The following is a 23,983-nucleotide window of genomic DNA, read 5'->3' on the forward strand; positions in this document are numbered from 1 at the left end:
GTCAATAGAACTGAATTTTTGATATTATTAACACATAGTAGTTTGACCTTGTTCTTGCATGTACAATAAAATGGTCTATTTTTAAAATTTTATTGTAGAGATTAAAGAGTTGGAAAAACATCCTGCTTTTAATCCTTCAATAAAGATGGCAGATTTTAAAAAGACTGACAAAAGCTCTACCAAACCTTTTGATGAAGCACATGATGGTGCCCTTAATTTAAATTTTCCAGAAGAATCTGCACAGAAAGTAAAAGAGGAAAGTAAGTATGCAAATAGTGTCATATCTTTAATTTGATACTGTATTTCAGAACACATTTTGAAAATAATAGGGGTTTTTAAATTATTTTGCCCTGTTAATTGTTACAGCAAAACATGAACCAAAGGATGTGCGGAACTTTGACTACTCGTCGCGAAGTTGGACTGGTAAATCTCCCAAGCAGTTTCTGATTGACTGGTGCCGGAAAAACATCCCCACTGGTCCAGCTCCAAACTATCGAAAAATCCCTGTGGGTAGATTCTGGAAGTGTAGGTTTGTGTGTTTTGTTGTACTACCTGTGAGAAATTATAAAAGATAATATCTTACCAAGCCTCCACCCATCATTATAACGTTTGTTCAAAGACAATTTGTTTCATTCATCCAATGCACATTTCTTTCTTTATTCACGGAATTATTGCTATCTAGTTGTAATCACAGCTTTTTTTTTAAAACAACTTTTATCCTCTTTGTTTTCTTTACCTTTCATTTTTTCATACTCTGTCTCCTTGGTGTCGAGTGTTGGTTTTGGTATTCTTTCCTTTTTACATGTACCTTGTATCTGGAGATGAAAATTAGCTTCCAGAGCATAGAATTTATGTTAATTTCATTGCTTGATAATATTGCTGATATAAAGCTTTTATTTGATTTTTAATTTTGAAGTGCAAGTTTATCTGTATTGATGGCAGACCTGTTGATGTGGGTTCAGTTATTGCACTTATGAATAGCCCTATTTTAGAACAAATATGTCTGTTAATACATTGCCCCTAAATGCAAGTATTAATATTATATTAGTTTTTAATTAAAATTCTATTTAATGATGCTTATAAATCCTCATGGGTCTTGGTCTGTCTTTTTTGTGAGATAAACGTTAATTAGGTTTTCTATTCTATAATTAAACATTTAGATAAGATTTGAGCTGTGCTCAATTTTGATGCTGTAGTATTTGCTATTTTGAAAATTGTGTATAATTTTGAAGTTTAGGTGTAGAATGGTGGGACTGTTAATTTGAGATTCAGCCAATGGCATCAATCTATTAGAGGCCATTGCTTTACCAAGCTACTTAGCCTGAGTTATCTTTAGAAAAATCTGTCCAAGTTGTTTCATGATGAAATGTTTGTGGAGAATGAGCCTGGTTGGAAGTGCAAGCCTGCTGTTTGTTGCTTGGTATATCTATTGGCTAATTCCTTTAATGTGGTCATATTCTTTGAAATCCTTTCTCAGCATTATTCTTTGCAAATGTTTTTCAGTGATGAGCTTAAAAAAAAGTTTAACACTAGAATGTTCTGGCATTAACCTGCTGTTATGTGTTGTTTTTATTCAGTGTAAGAGTAAACAGACAGAAAGATGGGATACTAGAAGTATGTCCCACAATTCTCACAGAAGATAGCATGCAAGCCCAACATCTGGCATCTACATTGGCTCTTTGGCATTTAGTAAGAGGACAGGTAAGATCAAATACTAAATGTGCATTAATTAGGTATCTGAAACTGAATTAATTCAGAAAGCATATTTTTATGCTTTAAGGAGGATTACAAATTACAGCACTAATTGCATTGGCACCTTTGAGACATGAAGTTGTAAAAACAAAGATGATCAAAATTTTATCTCCTGTGAGTTCTGTAATAACATGTTGAAAGATGTACATGGATGCTTGATAAAACAATGATGTATTTATGCTTTATTGAGAAACAGCACAAAATAGGCATTTACAATGACCAATCATCAAATGTATTAAGGAGAAAAACCTTTATCCAAAAATTAAACTGACTATAGTGAATCATGAGTGCATTTCCCTGTACTTTGCATCAGTTAGACTTCAACTTAATTGCTTAACTTCTTTATAGATTTTAGAGCCTCCGCCTCCTGTTAACACATGATTCTTTTCGCTGAACTAACTTCAGAATTATTTTTAAAAACACTGCTCACAGGTTATGGCTCTAATTAAACATTGCAACAGTTAATAATTAACATGTGAGTGGTGTTGATCAGATTACATTTGTTTTTTATAAAAGAAGTGAAGGGACATCCTATTCCCTTATTTTTAATGTGTCTGTTGTGAAATTATGCATGGCGTTTCAGGATCTTAACCGAGTAATCACAAAGGAAATGACATCATATACTGATTGTCAAGAACTTGAGGATGTCATTCATACCTAAGTAAGTAATTTTTGCACGTATTTATGCTTCAAATTTAACAGTATTTATTTAAATATTTTAGGCTGTACATCAGTTGCTTCCACCTACATATCGGGATGTGTGGATTGAATGGAGTGAAGCTGAAAAGCAGAAAACTGAGAAAAAAAAGATAGAAAAGAATAAGCCTCGTGAACAATTTATCAGCAGACTGTTAAACACATTAAAACAGCAGCCAACTACTTGTGTTTCTATGACAGCAGAGGATCCAGAAGACTCCTGGGAGAATTTGATAACTGAAGATGACTTTCAAAGCTTATCTTTTGATAAACAGAAGACAGATAATTTAGATTTGACAAAGATTATTTTTAAAAATTTGCAGAGTTCCAGCAAGTTTCAAAAACATTTAAAAGATAGACAGTTTCTACCTGTATTTCAACACAAAATGCAAATTCTTGAAACCCTGCGAAAACATAGAGTAGTAGTTGTGGCAGGTGAAACTGGCAGTGGAAAAAGCACTCAAATACCTCAGTTCCTGTTGGAAGATTTACTGTCAAGTGCAAATCCTAAATGCAATATTGTTTGTACTCAGCCTCGAAGGATTTCAGCAGTGAGTTTGGCAACAAGAGTTTGCGAGGAACTTGGTTGTGAAGAAGGCCCTGGAGGAAAAGTAAGATATATAGTTTGGAGGGGAATAGAGGTATCATTATAAAAAACTAACCTTAAGCCCTTCTTTTGTGATTATGCCATCACTGAAGGAACTAACATTAAGGCCAATAAATCAATGATTAATTTCCAGATTGTTTGGTTTGGGATGACAGCTGGATGAGAAATCTAATCTAATTGGCCTTCAGTACTGGTTAGTGGACTCAGTATGGATATATTGGGCTTCCCATAGGCCAAGTAACCAAAGAGTTTCTAACTCTTTAGTTGATTTTAGTCATCACATACATTTTTCATATTAAGTCTTGTCTAGTGAGCTAACTGCAGTATGTGGACTGGTAGTGAAACAGATACCTAGAAATGTAAGAAAACTTCAAAATAAAATCAACAATCAGAAGCAAAATAGAAGAGTTAAACATTGGGAAATATCATAAACTCTAAATTCAGATAGCTTAATCTTGTTGGCCCAGCACTATTCATTAAAGAATGCATTATCTCAAATTAGCAGAGAAAATGAGGCTGCCTTTGAAATGTTAATTTATGACAATCAAAGATGGATGTGAATGCATTGCTGAGTAAACAAGAGTCAAAGTGGAACAATGACAAAATAATGGGGCATCATATTGAGTTTGAGAACCCAGGATAATTGTGGGGAGATGGCTTTATAACCTTTATTTGTGGATTTTCAGTATATTGAAATGAGTTATAGATCCTGAAGAAGCAACTAAGATCTTCAGAGTACAGTGTAGAGAGAAACCTGATGGTGGGAATATTTATATGTGCCTGCCTCTCATTCTCAGATGAGGGTGGTATTGTCAAAATGATGTGGGTGAGTTCATTTTGTAGAAAATCCACACAAGCACCAATGTACTGGAAGTGAATGTTCAGAGTTCCACTTATCCAGGCTTAATTTCTCTATATTGCAAATAAGTTCTGAGGAGTAAGACAGTTCATCCATTTCAGATGTATTCTTGCAGCCACAGTATTTATATGACTGGTCTCGTTTAGTTTCTATAAATTGTGAGTTGAATTTTATGGCAGGGAACTCAGTAATGGTATTGAATATCAAGAGAAGGTTGTTATTTTGTAGGAAATGGTAATTAATTGCATTCAAAAGAGTTTATAGTTTCTGAGGTTAATTCATGAATTTCAAACACTTGCAAAGAAGCACTTTATAAAATATGCTTTATCTTAATTTGTAGAACTCTCTTTGTGGTTATCAAATCAGACTGGAAACAAAAGTTGGAGAATCATGTCGACTTCTATACTGCACCACAGGTGTTTTGCTGCGGAAACTACAACAAGATGGACTTCTTACCAGTGTGACCCACGTAATTGTGGATGAGGTTAGAAAAATTCAGTTGAAACTTTTTACTTGTTCCTAGGTTATAAAAGTGTACTATGGTATGTTTTGATGTAGTTTAGATGAAAATTTTCATGTCCAGATCAATCATAGAATATTGTAGATAGTAGCAGGAGTAGGCCTTCTGGTTCTCCTAGTTTGCTCAGCCACTCAACAAAACATTGACTGATCTTCTACTTCCTCATAGTTTTCCTGGCATGTTCTGTGATTAACATAAGTTCTACTAGTCTCTATTTTAGTTGGTATCAGTGATGGAGTCTCCAAGTTATTCTTGTAGAAAACTCCAAAAATTCACTACTGGGGTTTGGACTGTATTCGATATGTGATGAGAACTCCATCACTGGACATGCACCTTGTCTACAGTCTGTACCCCGTTAACATTTCAGATTGATGGGTGAGCCAGGTGCTGAAGTATCATAATTTTTGAACACTCAGATGCTAAATAAATGGGGTTTCATTGTCTATCATATTTAGATAAGGTGACAAAATTTGTATATAATACTATAGCTGGGACTTCACCAAGATCTTGAACAGATGTATAAAGACATTTTTGGTCAAGTATTGAAATCCTTTTGCAGTAAAGACCAACATGACGTTGACCTTCCTAATTACGTTTTGCAAGGAAACTTTCAATGGCTTGTGTACAAGGATACCAAGGTCATTTTGAGCATCAACATTTCCTAATTGCTCATTAAGTAAAAAGTACTCAGTATTTCTGTTTTTGCTACTGAAATGAATAACTTCATTTTTTTCCATGTTGTTGACCACTCTTTCAGCTTGCTGAAATTCCCTTTACTCTCTTTGTATTCAGTCACATTCCCACTTTTGTGCCATCAGCAAATTTGGCAAAATCACATGAAATAATTTGCAATACCCCATGAGTCATAGCCTGCCAATCTTTTGGAGATCCTTATTCAGAGGGAAATTGAAAATCTGGTTGAGTGGTGCTCAACGATAACCTCTTACTCAATGTCAGCAAACCAAAGAACTGATTATCTAGTGCAAAAGGAAGAAGTTGGAAATCCATGAGCTAGTTCTTATTGGAGGGACAGAGGTGGAGATTCCTTGATGTTAATATAGTGGGATCTTCCTGGAACCAGCATGTAAGTGTCATCACAAGGAATACAAAACAGTGCCTCTACTTTCTTAGATGCAGATCCGTAATTTTACCAAAATCTTCGATCAACTTCTATAGATGTATAGTGGAGATTATCCTGTTTGCATTACCGCCTGGTGTGGAATCACCTATGCCCAGGAACGGAAAAGGCTACAGAATGTGTGAATATAGCCCAGTCCATCACAGGCAAAGCCCTTCCTGCAATTGATTATATTTACTTGAAGCACTGCCACAAGAAAGTGGTATCAAAAATCCATCATCAAATGCTTCTGTGAAGTCATGCTTCACAGAACTCAAAGGCAGTTTTCTTTCTGTCATTCTTGCTGTTTCTAGTCCATTTTTAATGTCCCTGACTGCTCTCTCATTCATACTGCTTTTGCCACTTGGATGATTTCACATACATAATATTTTTTTCAGATTCTTTTTCACACAGATGTTCTAAAAGCTTCCCAGAAACCCAGAAGTAATGCTGTCAATGCTGACTTCCTAAGTACACAAACCTACAACTATCAATAAATGAGTTATTTGATGTGCTGGTATCAATCTGGTCTGCAAGCTTTCTTGAACTAAATAACTTGGCCTGTGTTGGCTGGTTTGATACAAGCAAATTAACATAACCTTATTGTCTTATACTGCATCTCTTGAGCAATCACCCCTGTGCTGTGGGCCAGCAATTTGTGCTCTATAGACAGTGCTGTTTATTTGCAAAGCTCATCTTTTAACTTCAAAGTGATTACTGAAGTGAAGACTGGCTCCTGTTTATGACAAGAAGCTGAACAAAGAATATTGATTGGAAGTGTAACTTACTCAAATACAACTATTGATCTCTTTTAAAAACTGAGCTTGGCAAAAAAACTCCCCCCGCCCCCCCCCCCCCCCAAAACCCCTGAACAGTGAATATTTATCACAACATCAGCAACATTGAATAATGTTTAGCATTATTCCTAGTATCAGGGGTCAGAAGTGTGTGAAGTTGTCATTACTAGATCAAAGAGCCTTGGGAAACTGAAAGATCCAAAGGGAGATGTTACCTATGTCAGATGGCATACACCCCGGCGTTCTGAAAGAGGTGGCTGAAGAGATTGTGATGGTATTAGTAATGATCTTTCAAGAATCACTGAATTCTGGCATAGTTCCCTGGGACTGGAAAATTGCAAATATCATTCCACTCTTCAAGAAGGGAGAGAGGCAGAAGAAAGAAAATTATAGGCTAGATTGTCTGACCTTAGTGGTTGGGAAAATGGTGGTCAATTGTTAAGGATGTGGTTTTGGGGTTCTTGGAGGCACATGATAAATTAGACCATAGTCAGCATGGTTTCCTCAAGTGAAAATCTTGCCTGAGAAATCTGTTGAAATTCTTTAAAGAAATAACAAGCAGGATAAACAAAGGAGAATCAGTAGATGTTGCGTGCTTGGATTTTCAGAAGGTCTTTGGCAAGGTGCCACACGTGAGGCTGCTTAAGTTAAGAACCTATGGTATTACATTGTTAAAGCGGTGGCTGATTGGCAGGAGGCAAAGAGTGGGAATAAAGGGAGCCTTTTCTATTTGGCTGCCAGTGACTGGTGTTCCACAGGGGTCTGTGTTGGGACTGTTAAATGTCAATGACTTGGATGATGGAATTGAAGGCTTTGTTGCAAAGCTTGCAAATGATATGAAGATAGGTGGAGGGGTAGGTAGTTTTGAGGAAGTAGAGAGGCTACAGAAGAACTTAGATGGATTAGGAGAAATGGCAAAGAAGTGGCAGATGGAATACAGTGTTGGGAAGTGTATGGTCATGCACTTTGGTAGAAGAACTGAAAGGGTTGACTATTTTCAAAATGGAGAGAAAATCCACACATCTGAAGTGCAAAGGGTCTTGAGAGCCTTGTACAGGATCCCCTAAAGGTTAATTTACAGGTTGAATTGGTTGTGAGGAAGGCAAACGTTAGCATTCATTTCAAGAGAATGATAATATAAAAAGCAAGGGTATAATGTTGAGGCTTTATAAGGCACTGGTGAGGCCTCACTTCGTCGTCGTGGCAACCCCTGGAGGTTGAGGATGATGGTCTTCATTTTGTTGATCTATTTACGGGCTCTCAAGTGGCTTATGAGTCCAATTTTAGTTTTGAAAGTTCTTCCGCATTCAGGACAGGTAGTTCCAGATGGCAGATTGGGCTTTGGATGTCACTCCCTCTTTTTCCATTTTCTTCTCTTCTAATTCTGCACATCTGTTGGCTTCGAAAGTTGCTGTTACTTCTTGGATGATGGCTTGCCGGAGTTTCCTGGCCTTGGCATTGGTTTCTCAATTGTTGATGTTAATATTACATTTCTTCATGTTGGCTTTTAAGACGTCTTTGAATCTCTTCTGTTACCCGCCTCTTTTTCATTTGCCTTCTTTAAGCTGAGAGTAGAAGATCTGTTTCAGCAGTCATTCGTCTTTCATCCAAACATGACCGCTCCATCTTCGTTGGTTCTTGATGACGTAAGCTTCACTGCTTGTTGTTTTTGCCTCACTTAGCATGCTGACATTGGTTCTTCTATCTTCCCAGCTGATATTTAAGATATTTCGAAGACAGCGTTGCTGGAACTTTTCAAGTGCCTTCAGATATTGTCGGTATGTTGTCCGGGTTTCTGATGCATACAGGAGCGTTGGGATTACCATAGCTTTATACACTAACATTTTGGTGTCTGTTTGGATGTCACAATCATGAAAGACTCTTGTTCAGAGACATCCAAAAGCTGTTCCAGCGCATTTAAGACTATGTTGGATCTCGTCATTAAGGTCGACGTTGGAGGCGAGGTGACTTCCAAGATACAGAAAGTGGTCCGTGTTTTCCAGGGTTATTTCGCCAAGTTGAATTGATGGTTCTATCCAATTTGTCTAAGTTAGTGACGGTTGGTAGATGATCTGAGTCTTGGAATTGATGATAAGTCTAAGTTTTGTGTATGTACGGTTGAAGGCAGTCAGAATCTTGTAGGTGGTTTTCTGAGAGAGCTGCAACACTTCTCAATGTTTTTCGACCACATGATAGTGATCCTTCTGGATGCGGCTTTCCAGGCGGGATGGGGTGAAGCAGCCTATTTTTAGGGCACCTTTTCTAGCCCCTTCCCAGTTCAGGGTGAGCAGAGTGAATCCTAAATAGGGCTGCTCAGACGTGAACACTGCTGCCGAACAACTTCCCTGCTTCTGTCCAAAGGTTGAGCGACTGAATCAAGTATTCACCGCTTTCGTGCTGGTTCTTGACTAGGAGCTTCCAGCTATCACATTGCCTACTCCCGTCGCCCTCCCTCGATCGCCGAAGGCCCACAGAGCAAAGACGCTTGTGTGTGTATTTGTTTAATGTGTACTTGATGTTGCACTCCAAGAAGCACACGATACTTCACAAATTAACCAACTGATTCCAATGGCATGGAAACGATGACGATTGGAGCTGATGCATTTGTTGCGGCCTTCATCTGCCTTCACAGCCATTGAGTTTGAAATAACTTCGTCCACCTGTTCCACCGTTGAGGTCTTGGTTGGATTGTTCTTTGTCAGGGACCTCACCCTTGACCATGGGTGACCCTACCAGGAGCATAGCTCCAGATGACATCGCTCTCGGGATCTCAGGACCACACAAGCTTCTCCACCGTGACAAGGTGACAATCCACGGAGAAGTCACTTAAAGTATTATGAACAGTTTTGGCGGTGGCCCCCTTTTCTCAGAAAGAATGTGCTGGTACTGGAGAGGTTTTGAAGGAGGTTCACAAAAATTATTCTAGGATTGAACAGCTTGTTTGATCGGTCTGGATCTGTATTCACTGGAGTTCAGAAGAATGAGTGGTGACCTAATTGAGACCTATCGAATGTTGAAAGACCTCATTAGAGTGGATATGGAGAGGAGATGTTTCCAATAGTTGGAGAATCCTGGACCAGAGGACACAGCCTCAAATAGGTATCTTTTTAGAACAAGGATGTGGAGGAATTTTTTTAGCCAGAGATTGGTGAATCTATGGAATTTGTTGCGACGGGAAGCCAAGTCATTTGGGTATATTTAAGGCAGAGGTTGATAGATTCTTGGTTGGTCATGTCATGATGGAATATGGAAAGAAGGCAGGAGTTTGGGGCTGAGAGGGAAAATGGATCAGCCCCGATGAAATGGTGGAGCAGTCTCAATGGCCAAGTGGCCTAATTCTGGTTCTGTATCTTATGGTCTAATGATTTATGGTCATGTACCATATTTGGCTCTGAAAATTAAAATTACTCAAGGTTTTAAAATAATTATTTGAGAAGTGAGAAATGGTGAATTTGATAAGTACTCAAAGGGTTTACACATTGAACTGGCAATGGATCTACATAAAATTGCCATTATGTCACAATTGTGAAGATGAAGCCTTTGGTAACCTGGCTTTATTGAGATGTTGTAAAGGACAATATGCGTTGATTGCCTTTATCAGATTAAAATAAGAATTAAGTACATGGGATTCTTATTGTAGGAATGTTTCATAAGCAAGCTAAAAATCATGTGTCTGAACAACTGAATTTCAGTAAGCAAGCAGCTCAAAGAAATATTTACAAATGCAACTCTGGTTTCTTAATTTTTCTTTATATATCTTTGGATTTGTAGGAGCAACAATATTGCTAGCAAGCAGTAACTGTAATCCAAATATTTCCATCATTGGAAATCTGCAAATTCTTGAGGAATTGAACTGGAGTTTTCCATTGTATTTAATGTTTTAAGAAACTGGCATTTTGTCTGAGATAGAAGAACAATTTAACAATTTAAAGAATCAAATACTTTGTCTATAGTATAAATATTGTACTCCCATTTACTAATTTTTGTTCATTGTTTTTTTTTGATGCTTTGTTGCAAAGTATTGTCATGTGTATTTCTACAATTGGCTTTTGGTGGAAAAACTGCTGCTGTCCACACAGATTGCCTGATGATCCTATTATATATTATAGGTTCATGAGAGAAGCGTTCAGTCTGATTTCCTGTTGATCATCTTGAAGGAGATAATGCAAAAACGCTCAAATCTGAACCTTATTTTGATGAGTGCAACTGTCGATAGTGATAAATTTGCTAGCTACTTTGGACATTGCCCTGTTATCAATATTCCTGGAAGAATTTATCCAGTGCAGGTAAGAATGAGGAATATTTGGTGCTTTATTTTACCATGTGAATTTTTGTACAGGCAGTCCCCGAGTTACGAACGTCTGATTTACGGACAACTTGTACTTTCAAACCGAGGAAGGAGAACGCCGTTCACCATTTTAAGTCGGATCGCGACGCCGTCTGCCATTTTAAGTTGTTGCTGTTGACTCTGCATTGAGTGTTTAACTTTGTATTTGGCTTAAATTTTTCTTAGTAAGATTCACCCTGACCCTGCCATCCCCCCCCCCCCCCCCCCCCACCCATCCTGGTCGGCTGGTGGCGCAGTCAGATCAGTACCGGGCTGGAGAAAGGAGGCTCCTGAGTTCGATTTAGTAACAGACCACTCCCATGCCAGGTTGATGTCGATCCAGTGACTCCTGTACCATCCGTGCCAGCTTGATGTTGAGCGCGCAAAAAAAAATATTGCCACCTCCAGTTTAAATTCCCACGCGGAATATTGTGGCGGATCAAATACCCAAACCCAGCACAGCCCCCACTTGTCCCATTTAACCTGTCTCAGTGCGGTGCAGTTTAGCACCTGGGGAATTCAGTGCTGTGGTCCTTAGGACCCAGCAGACCTTGGGAGCCGGCACAGGTCAGGACTCGCCACCTGCAGTGTTTCTGTTCTATTGACGGGAAGCGATCGACATTGAAAATAAAGTGGAAATAATAAAGCGTTTGGAAAGAGGTGAAACACCATCGGTCATTGGAAAAGCATTAGGCTACAGTCAGTCAACGATCGGAACAATTTTAAAGGATAAAGTGAGAAAGGCCCTGCCCCGATGAAAGCTACAATTATTACTAAGCAACGCAGTGGTTTAATTATTGGAATACATACGTTTCTTAAGTGCTTTATATGCATAGAAAGGTATACTATATACTAAGACAAACGTTTGACTAACTGACGCTAAATGATACCGGATGTACTTGTTCCGACTTACATACAAATCCAACTTAAAGATGGACTCAGGAACAGAACTCGTACATAACCCGGGGACTGCCTGTATCTTGATAAACAGTCTGTTATATTTTAAATTATGTTTTAAATTTAATTTTGAGTTTCATAGTAAATTTATTATCAAAGTGTATATATATGTCACCATGTATAACCCCAGGTTTCATTTTCTTGCGAGCATACTTAGTAAATCCAAGAAATATAGAATCCATAAAAGACTGCAGCCAACAGGATGATAAATACCCAATGCACAAAAGACAACAAACTGCAAATACTAAAGAAAGAAAAAATTAAATAAATAAGCAATAAATATTGAGAACAGTTGACTGCTTAAGAAAATTTACTGCTCTTTAAATTTAAATGAACTTTAAATTTTCAATTGTATACAGGTTTTACATTTGGAAGATGTGATAGAAGTGACTGGCTATGTTTTGGAAAAAGATTCTGAATATTATCAGCCATTTTCTGAGGAGGAGGAAGAAATTAATTTGACTGTTACTGACAAAGGAGGAAGAACATATCAGCATCAGGTTATTCTTAAATTACTTATAATTGTTGGAGTATATGGTGTTCATTATCACCTGAAGCTGTGTTCTAAAACTTGAAATAGTTAATGATATAGAATTATCTTCTTCTTAGGCAGCACTGTGCGTCCATGTTCTGACACGTTAATGCGATGAACATTGAAACTCTTTACTACTTCCTCAGATGAGACAGGAAGAGGCTAATTGGACAGACAAGTGTGTCGTTTTTGACCTGGTGAATTTCTTCTGCCTTTTACGGAGTCTTAGAATAATGCAGCATGGAAGAGGCTAGGAAGAATGAAGCAGTCAAATCCCACAACCTAGCAATATAGTCCTAGATGGCAAAAGCAAATTTCCCTGCTAGGATATTGGTCCCCTCTAGTTCAAATGCAATTGTCCCTCTCATACAGGTCACCTCTACCCCAAAAGAGATCCCAATGATCCAAGAACCTGAATCGCTGCCCCCTGCACCAGCTCTTCAGCCTGACCTATCTTCCTATTCCCTGGTTTACTAGCATGTGGCACTGGGGTAATCAGCTTCTCCCAGCCCTGCGTTTTAATTTTTTACCTATCTCCCTATACTCATTCTATAGGACTTCATGCCTTGTTCTGCTTGCGTTGTTTGTACCAATGTGTGCAATGATCTCTGGTTATTTGCTGTCCTGAAGAATTTGCTGCACTACTTGGAGACCTCCCTAACCCTGGCACCCAAGTGATAAATACATGGTCCTGGAAACTCTTCTGAGCCATATAGTGTTACGAACCCCGTAACTGGGTCACTTACCAGCAAAGATAGAGAGGTCCGTTGAAGTCTGATGGTACTATTTTTAACAGTATTTATTGATAAAAATGCACAAAAATAATATCAATGCAAACATACAGATAATATACGTCGTCAATACTAAATCTAAAAGTGCGGGTATAATAATAATCAATAAGAAAGCTCTATCGTTGTCTAGGGGATAATGTATTGTCCGATGGAAATATAAAAGTCACTTAATTTGTTCAAGCTGCAGCGTTTTGTTTTTGAGAGAGAGACGGGTTAAACTTGCCCAGTTCTTTGATGATGCCAATCCTTCGAGTCTTTTGGGAGTTGGTTTCCCTGTTGTTAGCTAAAAGCCGTTTCTCCGTGGTAAGGGTACCGGTTTCCGGGGCAAATGGAACCGAACGCACGTGGCCTCCCCACCGGCAATTCGCTATTACGGGATCGCTAGCGTTTCTTCTGGTGCGTCTGAGGGGCTGTTCCCACAGACCCTCTTTTATCCTGACCCACAGGATCTCAGATGTCAATCGGGTTGGGGGTGATGCAATCCCTCCCTCAACCAGCCCACTTTGCCTGAGGGCTTCCACGTAGCACAGTATTGCAATACACAAGTTCGTCATCAAGAGACAATGGCCGTGTCCCGTAGCTTTATATCGTCGGGGGAGCAAGACATTCCGCACGTCTCTCTCTCATTTCCTGGGTTTCCTGACCCAAATCAATAGTGATCTTGCGATTCTCACAAAGGGGGGGCTACCCCGCACCCTTCGGCCCCTCAGAGCTGTGGTACATGCATAACGATAGTCTCTTGTCTGCCTCTGTCACTACTGAGGCTCCTATCACTATTGCCCTGTCTGAGTACATCCTTTTCCTCTGATTCTCAGATCTAGTTACAGTGCCAGAAAACTGACTGCTGCTAGCCCCTGAAAGAATATTCCCTTTCTGCTTGACAACAAGGATCACATTAAAATCTAGAATACACCAAGGTTCACAGGTATCAGTGCAAATGTGGCACTTTTTCAAAGAAGCTCTAAATCATTTTTTCGGCCACACCACCCCCCCCCCCCCCCCACCCAACCACCCAGCCATCTCCTTCCACTATTAAGTTTGGAATAGTGTGTCTGTTTTGGTAGCCAGGCATATGAACAAACTGACCCATCCAACTGAAGCATTAAGAATAAGTAGTGTCTCAGTACAGAGGATTATGGTGAGGAAGAGGAGACTTCTATTGGTTTGTGGTGCTTGTGGATTTGTGATAACAGCACTGGTGGTCCAAGTTTCAAAAATGAGTGTTGTGCCAGGTCTTCAAGTAGTCTTTCTCAATTGGCAAAGGTCGTGCTGGCATATTAAAAGAATGTGAATTTTATTATCAATATCTAGCTTTCCCTCTCCTCCACCCCTACCCACTTTCTGATTTCCGCAGGGGTCACTTTCTACATGACACCCTTGCCCATTTGTCCCTCCCCACCGGTCTCTCTCCTGGCACTTACCCTTGTAAGTGGAACAAGTGCTACATCTGCCCAACATCACCTCCCTCACTGCCATTCAGGGCCAAAACATTCTTTCCAGGTGAGGCAGCACTTCACCTGTGAGTCTGTTGGGGTCATATACTGTGTCTGTAGCTCCCAGCATAGCCTCCTGTATATCGGTGAGACCCGACATAATTTGGGAAATGGTTTTGCTGAGCACCTACACTCTGTCCACTGGAAGAAGCGGGATCTCTCAGTGGCCACCCATTTTAATTCCACTTCCCATTTCATTCCAGTATGTCAATCCCTGGCCTCCTCTACTGTCACAATGAGGCCACACTCACATTGGAGGAACGCAACCCTTTATTCTGTCTGGGTAGCCTCCAACCTAATGGCATGAACATTGATTTCTCGAACTTCCAGAAATGGTCCCCCCACCCTTCACCATTCTCCATCCCCTTTTCCCTCTCTCACCTTATCTCTTTGCCTATTGCCTCCCTCTGGTGCTCCTTTTACCCCCTCCCCCCTTCCATGGCCTCTGTTCTCTCCTATCGGACTGTCCCTTTTCAAACCCTGTAACTCTTACATTGGACAACTTCCCAGCTCTTTGCTTTACTCCTCCCCCTCCTAATTTCACTTATCACCTTGTGTTTCTCTCTCCCATCCCCCACCTTTAAAATCTATTCCTCATCTTTTTTTTTCTCCAGTTCCGCTGAAGTGCCTCAGCCCAAAACATAGACTTAGTTTTTTTCCATAGATGTTGCCTGGCCTCTGAGTTCCTCCAGCATTTTGTGTGTGTTGCTTGGATTTCCAGCATCTGCAGATTTTCTCTTTTTTAAGATTGGTAGAGGATCTTGGTTTTGCAGATGTTGAGTGTAATACCCTTCCTATCAAAGAATGAGTCTATCATGTTTTGGGATTCTGCCTCTGTGTTTACAACACAAGCATCATTTGCTTACCAGACACACTGACACAGACAATGCTGGAGGAACTCAGCTGGTCAGGCAGCATTTATAGAGGCAAATGAACAGTTATAATTTGGGCCAAGACCCTTCATCAGGGCTGATTGTTTGCTTTCTGCAGTCTGACTACCAAGGGTCTGCAAATCTTGGTTATGGATTGTAGTTGCTGGTAGGCTAAATCTAGGGTAGAACCATTCTCAGAGAAGGTTTGTTTGATGTGAAGAGCAATGTTGTAGTGAGATTGATCGAGAAGAGTGTTGGGTATAGCTTTGTTTGACAGTAGTCTTTGCTAAAATTTACTCTTGTAGTGTCAGGAATAACCTGTGTACTTTCTTTGTTTTACTTTTAGTGAGATGCGCTTATTACATTGTGGCATGATGATATCGGCCATTTACGTATTTTACATAAAGCCCATAATGAATTATTTAACCAAACAGAATGCTAAATCAAATTTCACTCAAATATTACTGAAATATTAAATACATGAGCATCATGATTAAATGTCGTCAAGGAGCAAATATAAGGAGGTCATTTCTGTTGGTAGTGAAATTTAAAGAAAATGCTCCACAGTCGTCCTTAATTGTTGGAGTTGAGGACTTGAATAAAGTTGAATAAGTCCTCGAATAGGTTTGGTTGAAGTGGACCCTGACAATTACTTTTACAGTGGTAGATGGCAAGGTAGCCACTCTCCAGTTATCGCAGTTCACCATGTTTCCTTTCTTGAAGATGTTTACATATAGAAAATTGTTTCCATGTCAGTTATATATTCATTTTGCTGAATGCTGATAGAAATCTAAAAGTGAATGCTAAACAGAGCTTTGTTCAGCCATGTGACCATCTTGTTCTGGATTTTAACTGGAAAAAATAGTACCTTGCCATTTATCTTGTGAATCTCCCCACAGAATCAGGAAATTATCAGTAATATTTTTGTTCTTGTTGGCAATCACTTTTCTAACATGAATAATTTTGAAAGATGATACTGACCTGTGTAAATCAGTTTCTTTGCAAACAAATAATAAGGTACGATCTTCCTGTTTTTGAGGGGTAATTAAGCAGGTCGTATTTCTGATTGATTTAACATTTACTGGATGCACAGTAGTAGATGATGAATAGTTTGGGCAAGTTAACTATATTTGTCAAGATGATGCACAGAATGCAGGATACTACTAACCTGTCAGCTTGAGTTTTTACTGGTTACTGGAAAGTTTAGAATTCTTTATTTTGGCTCCAGTGTCTGTTTGGGCAGAGTTTTTGAAACTGAATGAATGAGGAAAGTTGCAATGATGTGCATTGTTGAAAACAAGCCTACAAAGTTAAGTCAGATCCAGCAATTTCATTGATTGCTTGAGCATCAAATGGAAATCATATCGAGAAGGTGGACAATTGAACTAGTTTATTTGATTAAGATGGCTATCTGATGTTTTGATGCAAGAATAAAAATGTTTATGTATGTGTTTATTTAAAGTAAATGTGAAGTTTTCAATTTTGGTAGCTGTAAATACTGAAATGTTTTCTCTTTCCCCTTCAAATGTCAGTGCATTTTTATTTAGTCCTTGTTAATATCCTTTTCAGGAATATTTTGTTAAAGGGCTCATACCCAGCCAAAATTTGACACCTGAGCTTGAACAGTACAGTGTTCGTACCCGTCATGCTGTTCAGTGCATGCATCCGACTAAAATAAATGTGGATCTCATCCTGGAGCTGATTAGTTACTTGGGTAGGTGAAAAAGTATTTTGTGTCCTCTACAATAACAACTACTCCTGCTGAACCTGGATGTGTTCTATTCTTGATGTTACTGGTCAAGCAATTCTTGTGCAATTTGTCTCGAACAAGCACGGCATTTTGTTTTATTTCTGAAAACATTTATTTACTGAAAGTGAAACAGTGTTAGTTCTGTTCGTAAAAACAAGTGCAGGTTTAAATGTTTCCATTTTATGTTATGGTTACATCTGACACATTCTAATTCATTTTAATATTTGATACTCCAATAAGATTCTCAAACTACTGCAAAAATCTGATTTATAAGTTACTGCTAAGTGCAGATAGAGTTGATCAAATAGTTCATGATTCCATTGTTGCAGTGGCAAGAAAATTTGTAAGCATTTGTATTGGCTTACCTTACATCATAAACTTGATAATTATTCTATATTTATTTTGCAGACTATCTGCTAGTAAGTGGGTGTAAATTGCTTGCCACTGTTGTGTGTAATAGCATGTGGAATGTACCATAGAGCATGGTTGCATGTGACAAAACTTAGCTGGAGTATGATGGAGCTTTGTTTAAAGTGTCTCAATAAAATATTTGGTTATAGCAAGAAATCAAAGCATCAAAACGTACAGAAAACTGCTGAATTATCCATCTGTGGAACACCTTGCATAATTTTGCACAACTCATCAAAAGCTAGGAAAGAAAGCATCTGGAGTAGTCTTGTGGGGAGATGGATCCCATAACCACACAGCTTTATTCAAAAGATCAAAGTTGTTATCTGAAGTTTTTCAAATCAAAATGGTGATGTTTCCTTTTGAAGCAGGGGAAGAAATCCTTAGCTAGGTATTAAGGATATTGTGAAGGTGAAGTGTTTTTGATCTTCTGTATGTTGATGTGGAAGAAGTTAGCATTTATCAAAAGGAAAGATTCTGGGCAAGTAGATTGAGACAGTGGGGATGTGTTGAAAGAGCTGGGTTATATAGGTTAAAGCTTTGTGTATAAGATGTATCATGACACACCATGAAAAAAGTGGGATGAATGTTGAAAATGAAAGTAAGAAAAGCAGGGGGAAATTGCTGTGCAAGACTGAAGATAACTGATTGATATTCCCTTTGCAGAAAGAAGTAGCCAATACAGAGCAATTGATGGTGCGGTATTAATATTCTTACCAGGTCTGGCTCACATTCAACATCTTTTTGATCTTTTAACTACAGACAAAATGTTTCAAGATAGGAAAAGGTAAAGTTTATTTCCATTGTTTGTATTCAATGTCTGGGGGAAATACCCATTTTTTTGGTCACAGAAATTTTTATTAGCCAGAACTGCATAAAGATGACTTCTGCTTCTTTGTTATTCAAATATGCAACTGGGGTTATTTCCATGACACAAGAAAATCTGCAGATGTTTGAAATCCAAAGCAACACACACAAAATACTGGAGGAACTCAGCAGATCAGGCAAAATCTTTGGAAAGAGTAAACTGTCGACGTTTCGGGCCAAGGCCCTTCTTCAGACAGGACGAAAAAATCTGACTCTTCATGGAATTCCCACCTTGCAAATAGTTTTCTGACTTTATATCCATAATAATAGTTACCAAGCACAATATACAACACATTGGTCTGTGCATATATATGTTAGGGATATAAGCGTTTGCCATTCCACTGCCACTTGAGTTCTATTTGTGTCTCATCTGGTTGTTTGACATAACAATTGCTATTTAAAATAAAATTATCTTTAGCACTGGCAGACCATCGAAATACATGCTTTTATTGGATGTGTTAGATGACCAGCCATTATTAATGGAGTAGTTAAAGTATTACTTGACATATCCTGCACCCTATCACTAACAGTTCCTGCTTTCTTTTCATTTCCCCTCTCTATAATGTAAAATGCTCTGGTACTGTACGTTTTCTATTTGTAATGAAAGGTCCTTAACCAAAAACATATAGTTTGTTTTTCTCCATGTTAATACTGTTTAATTTGCTGAGTGATTCTAGGGTCCTGCTTTTGTAATGTTTGTAATATGTTGATTAAGAAAAAATTGCAGTTAGCTCCCAGTATATCACTTCCAAATGGTTACAGCAGTTTTCTCTCAGGCGCTTTAATTTTAGGGAAAATTGACAGCATCTTTGCCGATACTTTTTTTTTGCCCATGTGACTGAAAGCTGCCCACTTTGTGGATTGTACACAGTTCAGATTAAATTTTTGTATTCAGATTTGAAAAGCTTGAAACTTGAAAGCTTGTGTGCTTTTTCATCAAGTAAAATAGATAAGTACCGCAGGCCTTGAGTGTAGATTCTCTAGGGGCATTGTGTGCTGAAAAACTGCTAGGGGAGAACAGAAAGGAATCAGACATACAGCATGGAAGCAAGGCTATCACATCACAGAGACCACACTGACTATCAACTGCCTACTTACATTAATCATGTTTTTTTTAAATTCCCCTCACAGTCTTACCAGCTCACCCTAGATATTGCCAGTCGCCTACAATATAATCAATTTATAGTGATCAAATAGCCTACCAATCTACCAAGTCTTTAAAATGTGAAAGCAAACTAGGGGATGTTCAAACACCACCTAGGCAGCATCCAAGGACAAGACTGAACACATCTCTAGCACCATGAGGCAGTGGCTCTACTAGCTGCACTGCTCTGTTGTTTCAGATGGGCAGTCCAGACCACAATTAAGAGAAGAGAAGTTGGAGTGAGAGAGAAGTGGGTGTGGTAGGAAAGGGATGCCAGAGCTCACTGAGTCACTCTCCTATTCCCCTCAGCTACTAATTTGCTCTAGATTACTCACTCTCTTGTTTTGGTGCCACTCAAATAATGTAGCAGCATCAGTAGAAGTTCTTACTTAAAATCCTGATTTCAGTAGAGCCAAAATAAATTCAGGCACAGTAATGGTGGGAGAGGCCTGAGGATTGAACCCTACCTCAAGAAGTTCTCCATCTAATGGGTGGCTAAGAATCCGGCATTCCAGACAACATGTTAGTTGAAATGACATACGGTTTGGGAAGATTTACCAATATACACACATATATGAGTCACACCTTAGATTTTCAAAATATTGCGAAATAAATTACAGTATTTTGCAGGTTCTTGAGAGAAATTCCATTCTATTATTTAACCAGTGCTATAGAAAAAAGTTTTGTTCATTTTAAAGGGAAATTTGATCAAGTGATGTTGCTGTACTTCCTCAGTACTATGCTGGAGTTCTTTTTGCATTATTTGTTAAGTACATTGGAAAAAACATGAGCATATAATTTCATTTTCTTTTTGTCATGACTGAAATTGAACACAATGTTCTAATTTTTGTTCTGATTATTTTACCAAACCTTAACACAACATTAACTATCTACTTCCAACCTTGCTCTACATCTGTGTATTTTTATGAAAGTACTTGATCACATCAACTAGCTAATTATACAGTTTCTAGGTTCTAAGATTACCTTCTGGGTTTCACTAGGTTAATAAAGTTGGCTTCATTAACTTGAAGAAAATAACAATGGGTGATGGGGAAGAAAGAAACAAATAGAAAATGCTGGAAGCACCCAGCAGGTCAAATAACTCAGAGTCCTTCCAGCACTTTCTGTATTTGCTTTGGATTTACAACCAAGGATGCTTTTTTGCATGTTGTCCTTCAAGCTTGTGATTTCTGTTGACAATTAGTTTTTCAATTTCCCGGTTGATATGCAACACCCTGCAGTTATTTTCTAGATTCCTTTTTTGCAAGTTATTGCAAAGTTTCATACATTTTAAGCCAAACTGCAGGAGGAACTCGGTGGGTGAGCAGCATTTGTGGAGTGGGCTGGGAGAAATGATTCACAAGAACCTATCAGCAACCCTCCCCTCCACAGGGATGTTGCTCACCTGCTGTGCAACTATTTGTTTTTTTGCTTCAGATTTCAGCATCTGTAGTCTCGTGTATCTCCAAGCATTTCGCATTGCTGTGTGATTTTAGTTTGGCAGAATACAAGTAATGAGTGTGAGTAGTATATAATTTCTAGTGTGGCAAGGCTGTGTGGAATTTGGAAGAATGGGTGGTCTTTAGACAAAATGAGCAGATGTTGGTTTTTAGGGTGAACTTGATGGGTTACTGTGCCATTATCATTATCTTTCATTATTCATTCCCTTCCCTTGAATAAATAATGCTATTTTTACTTATCTCTTTCTTTTAAACTCTTAGATGATACCAACAAGTAATTTAAGTTTTATGTTGCTAAATCTGTAGGTACAAAGTGATTGCTTTGCACTCTATCCTTTCATCACAAGATCAAGCTGCAGCCTTCACAATCCCACCACCTGGAGTTCGGAAGGTAATTGGAATATAGTCACTCAATCAGACTGGTTTCTGTTCATCTTTTAAAATACGTGTGGAAATAGAGATTGTAATAACATGTACCTGTGCGTAGATACTTTGAAGGTTATCAGTAGCTACATTCACTTCTTATGAATGTGATGATTCTTTGTAAAAAAAAAAATCAACTGCAACTTAAGCAAAGGCAAAATTCAACACTTACTATTAAACATTAACCTAATGTACTATATATTTTCTCATGCCTTGGGAGTTAGATATAGAAAAAATCATAGAGAATTTGCAATAACCACAGGTGTTGAGGATTCTCGTCAATATTCCATTTGTGTAGGCTGATTTAATAAAAATGCTTACCACAATGCCACAGGAGGCCATTCCCGATATCAGTTCCACAACAGCGTTCTGTGAAATGACCCAATCAACTGTAATTTAAAAACGCAAACACAAAATCTGCAGATGCTGGAAATTTAAGAAACACGCACAAAATGCTGTTGGAATGCAGCAGGCCAGGCAACATCTGTAGGAAGAAGTATAGTCAAAGTTTCAGTTCGAGACCCTTTGTCAGGACTAACGGATTTTTTCCATTAGTCCTGGCGAAGAGTCTCGACCCAAAATGTCAGCTTCCTATAGACGCTGCCTAGACTGCTGCATTCCACCAGCATTTTGTGTGTGATGCACTCAACTCTATTCCCTTGTTTTATCCCTATTGCCTTGCAAATGTATTTCACACTGGCATTTTTGTAATGTTGTTTTAAGATCACTGATTATCTCTGCTTCCACCACTTGCAGGTAGTGAGTTCCATTTCATTGCTAATCTCTGCATAAGTAAGTTCTCTTGTGCAGAATCTTAAATCTGTGCCCCTTAATTCCATACCATCAGCTTTTAGGATTTAAGAGTTTTCTTTGTCTACACTACCTAAACCTCATTCACATCTATGAAATCTACCCCCATCTTCCTTTGCTCTACATATTCTCCAACTTAACATCGTGTCTATGAATATGTTACCTGAATTAAAACAATTATTCATTCCCTGACAACACGAGTGAATCTGCAGATGCTGGAAATAAATGAAAAACACAAAATGCTGTCTGACCTGCTGAGTTCTGCCAGCATTTTGTGTTTTTTATTCATTCCCTGACTTTTTGAATAGCAAAAAGACTTGGCTATGGCTTACAAAAGAAATTTGGGGTAGAATTATATTCAAAGATAAGACACATAAAATTGTCAGGAAAAGCATTAAGCCAGAAGTTTAGAAACAGTTTGGATTACACAGAGCAGAAGAAAATATCTAAGAGGGGAGGATGGAGTATGCTTGTGTAAAATCTGATCATAAAAGTTTCTGTGAATATATGAAGAATAAGACTGGAAAAAATGGCATGGGTGGTTATCTTCCTAAATTCTGCAGACTTACCTATATCTACTTTTAATTATTTTAATCCAGCAACAGTTGGGCTAATTCTATTGGCCTAACACCACAGACAACATCCACTTTTTTTGTTTATCATCAAAATAAATTCATTCAAGAATGAAACTGTGAGGTCTGATGAATAGGGCATCGAACTTCGATGTGTGATGCAGAGTTATCAGAGGATTGCAGGTTCGAGACCTGTCTCATTTAGTTTTACCAATCTTAAAGTTCAGGGTGGCATGGTAGCATAATGGTTTGTATAACACTATTACAGCTCCAGTAACCTGTGTTCAATTCCTCCTCTGACCGTAAGGAATTATTATTTCCTTGCAACTGTGTGTGTTTCCCCCGGTTTCCTCCCATATTCCAAAGACATACAGGGTAGTAGGTTAATTGGTCACATGGGGGTAATTGAGTGGCAGAAGCTTATTGGGCTGGAAGGTCGTGTTACAATGCTATATGCCTAAATAATTTTTTTAATTCAATTTAACTCATTCTGCTTTTACAAATTTGTGCTGCCTCACCTTAACTAGTTCAAACCTCTTCAAATGCATGTTAATTTTTCCTTTGATTATTGTTTCTAAAACTTTATCTACAGTTCTTATTCAATTTTGTGTGTGTGTGCACGCACGCACACATCCTTAAATCCTGATGGAGTTGTCGGGGCACTGTCATGACAAGCTTTTTGCATCAATCTTTTGGTGATTGCTCATCATACACCGTGTCTTGAGCATCTGAAACCTGGCGGAGCCCATCTCTCTCCAGGTTTTTTTTTAACGAGCCCGAGTTGCTAGCTCGACACTCAACCCAGGCACATATGGGGAGCGTGCAAGGGAGCCTCTTGCCCTGAAGCCACTATGCCATCAGCCTGTCTGGTGACCACCCTGTAATTTCTAGGAATGTTATTGCATCCTTTCTTGAAGCAGGTCTTCTGCTTTACATTTCTTTGTCACTCCCCCCTATCTAGGTTATATCACACCTCGAGGTATTATCAGCCTTTCCAGTCCATTCATCATCCTTATCATCTCCACACAAATGATATTTTCTCAGCATCTTTTTTGAGTAAAAGCTCATACAGATTGTTTATACTTTACCATGCATCTCGAAGCAAGTATTATCTTCTTTAATTCTAATGTGACCCATACTGCTGTGTTCTTTCCATGCTGCAGAGAAAAACTTTGGTTTCCATTTTTATATTGGCTTTTATTCTACATTCATATTCCCTATTACTTTTC

The 23,983-nt window shown here is 38.6% G+C and overlaps 1 protein-coding gene across 3 annotated transcripts in view; it reads left to right on the forward strand.

The window, feature by feature from the left end:
• Positions 1-23,983, forward strand: part of dhx29 (DEAH (Asp-Glu-Ala-His) box polypeptide 29) — a 62,819-nt gene that overhangs the window by 15,040 nt on the left and 23,796 nt on the right. For 2 of the 3 annotated variants that reach the window (XM_059989412.1, XM_059989413.1), the window contains exons 8-17: positions 99-260; positions 367-529; positions 1,578-1,701; positions 2,475-3,059; positions 4,255-4,398; positions 10,458-10,634; positions 11,992-12,132; positions 16,890-17,034; positions 18,145-18,265; positions 21,256-21,340. In XM_059989412.1, coding sequence (XP_059845395.1) covers positions 99-260; positions 367-529; positions 1,578-1,701; positions 2,475-3,059; positions 4,255-4,398; positions 10,458-10,634; positions 11,992-12,132; positions 16,890-17,034; positions 18,145-18,265; positions 21,256-21,340 — 1,847 coding nt within the window. Of the gene's footprint in view, positions 1-98; positions 261-366; positions 530-1,577; positions 1,702-2,474; positions 3,060-4,254; positions 4,399-10,457; positions 10,635-11,991; positions 12,133-16,889; positions 17,035-18,144; positions 18,266-21,255; positions 21,341-23,983 lie in introns of those variants that run through there. The other variant, XM_059989414.1, reaches the window with a different exon arrangement.

Source organism: Hypanus sabinus, chromosome 14 (genome assembly GCF_030144855.1).
Source record: "Hypanus sabinus isolate sHypSab1 chromosome 14, sHypSab1.hap1, whole genome shotgun sequence".
NCBI classification, from domain to species: Eukaryota; Metazoa; Chordata; class Chondrichthyes; order Myliobatiformes; family Dasyatidae; genus Hypanus; species Hypanus sabinus.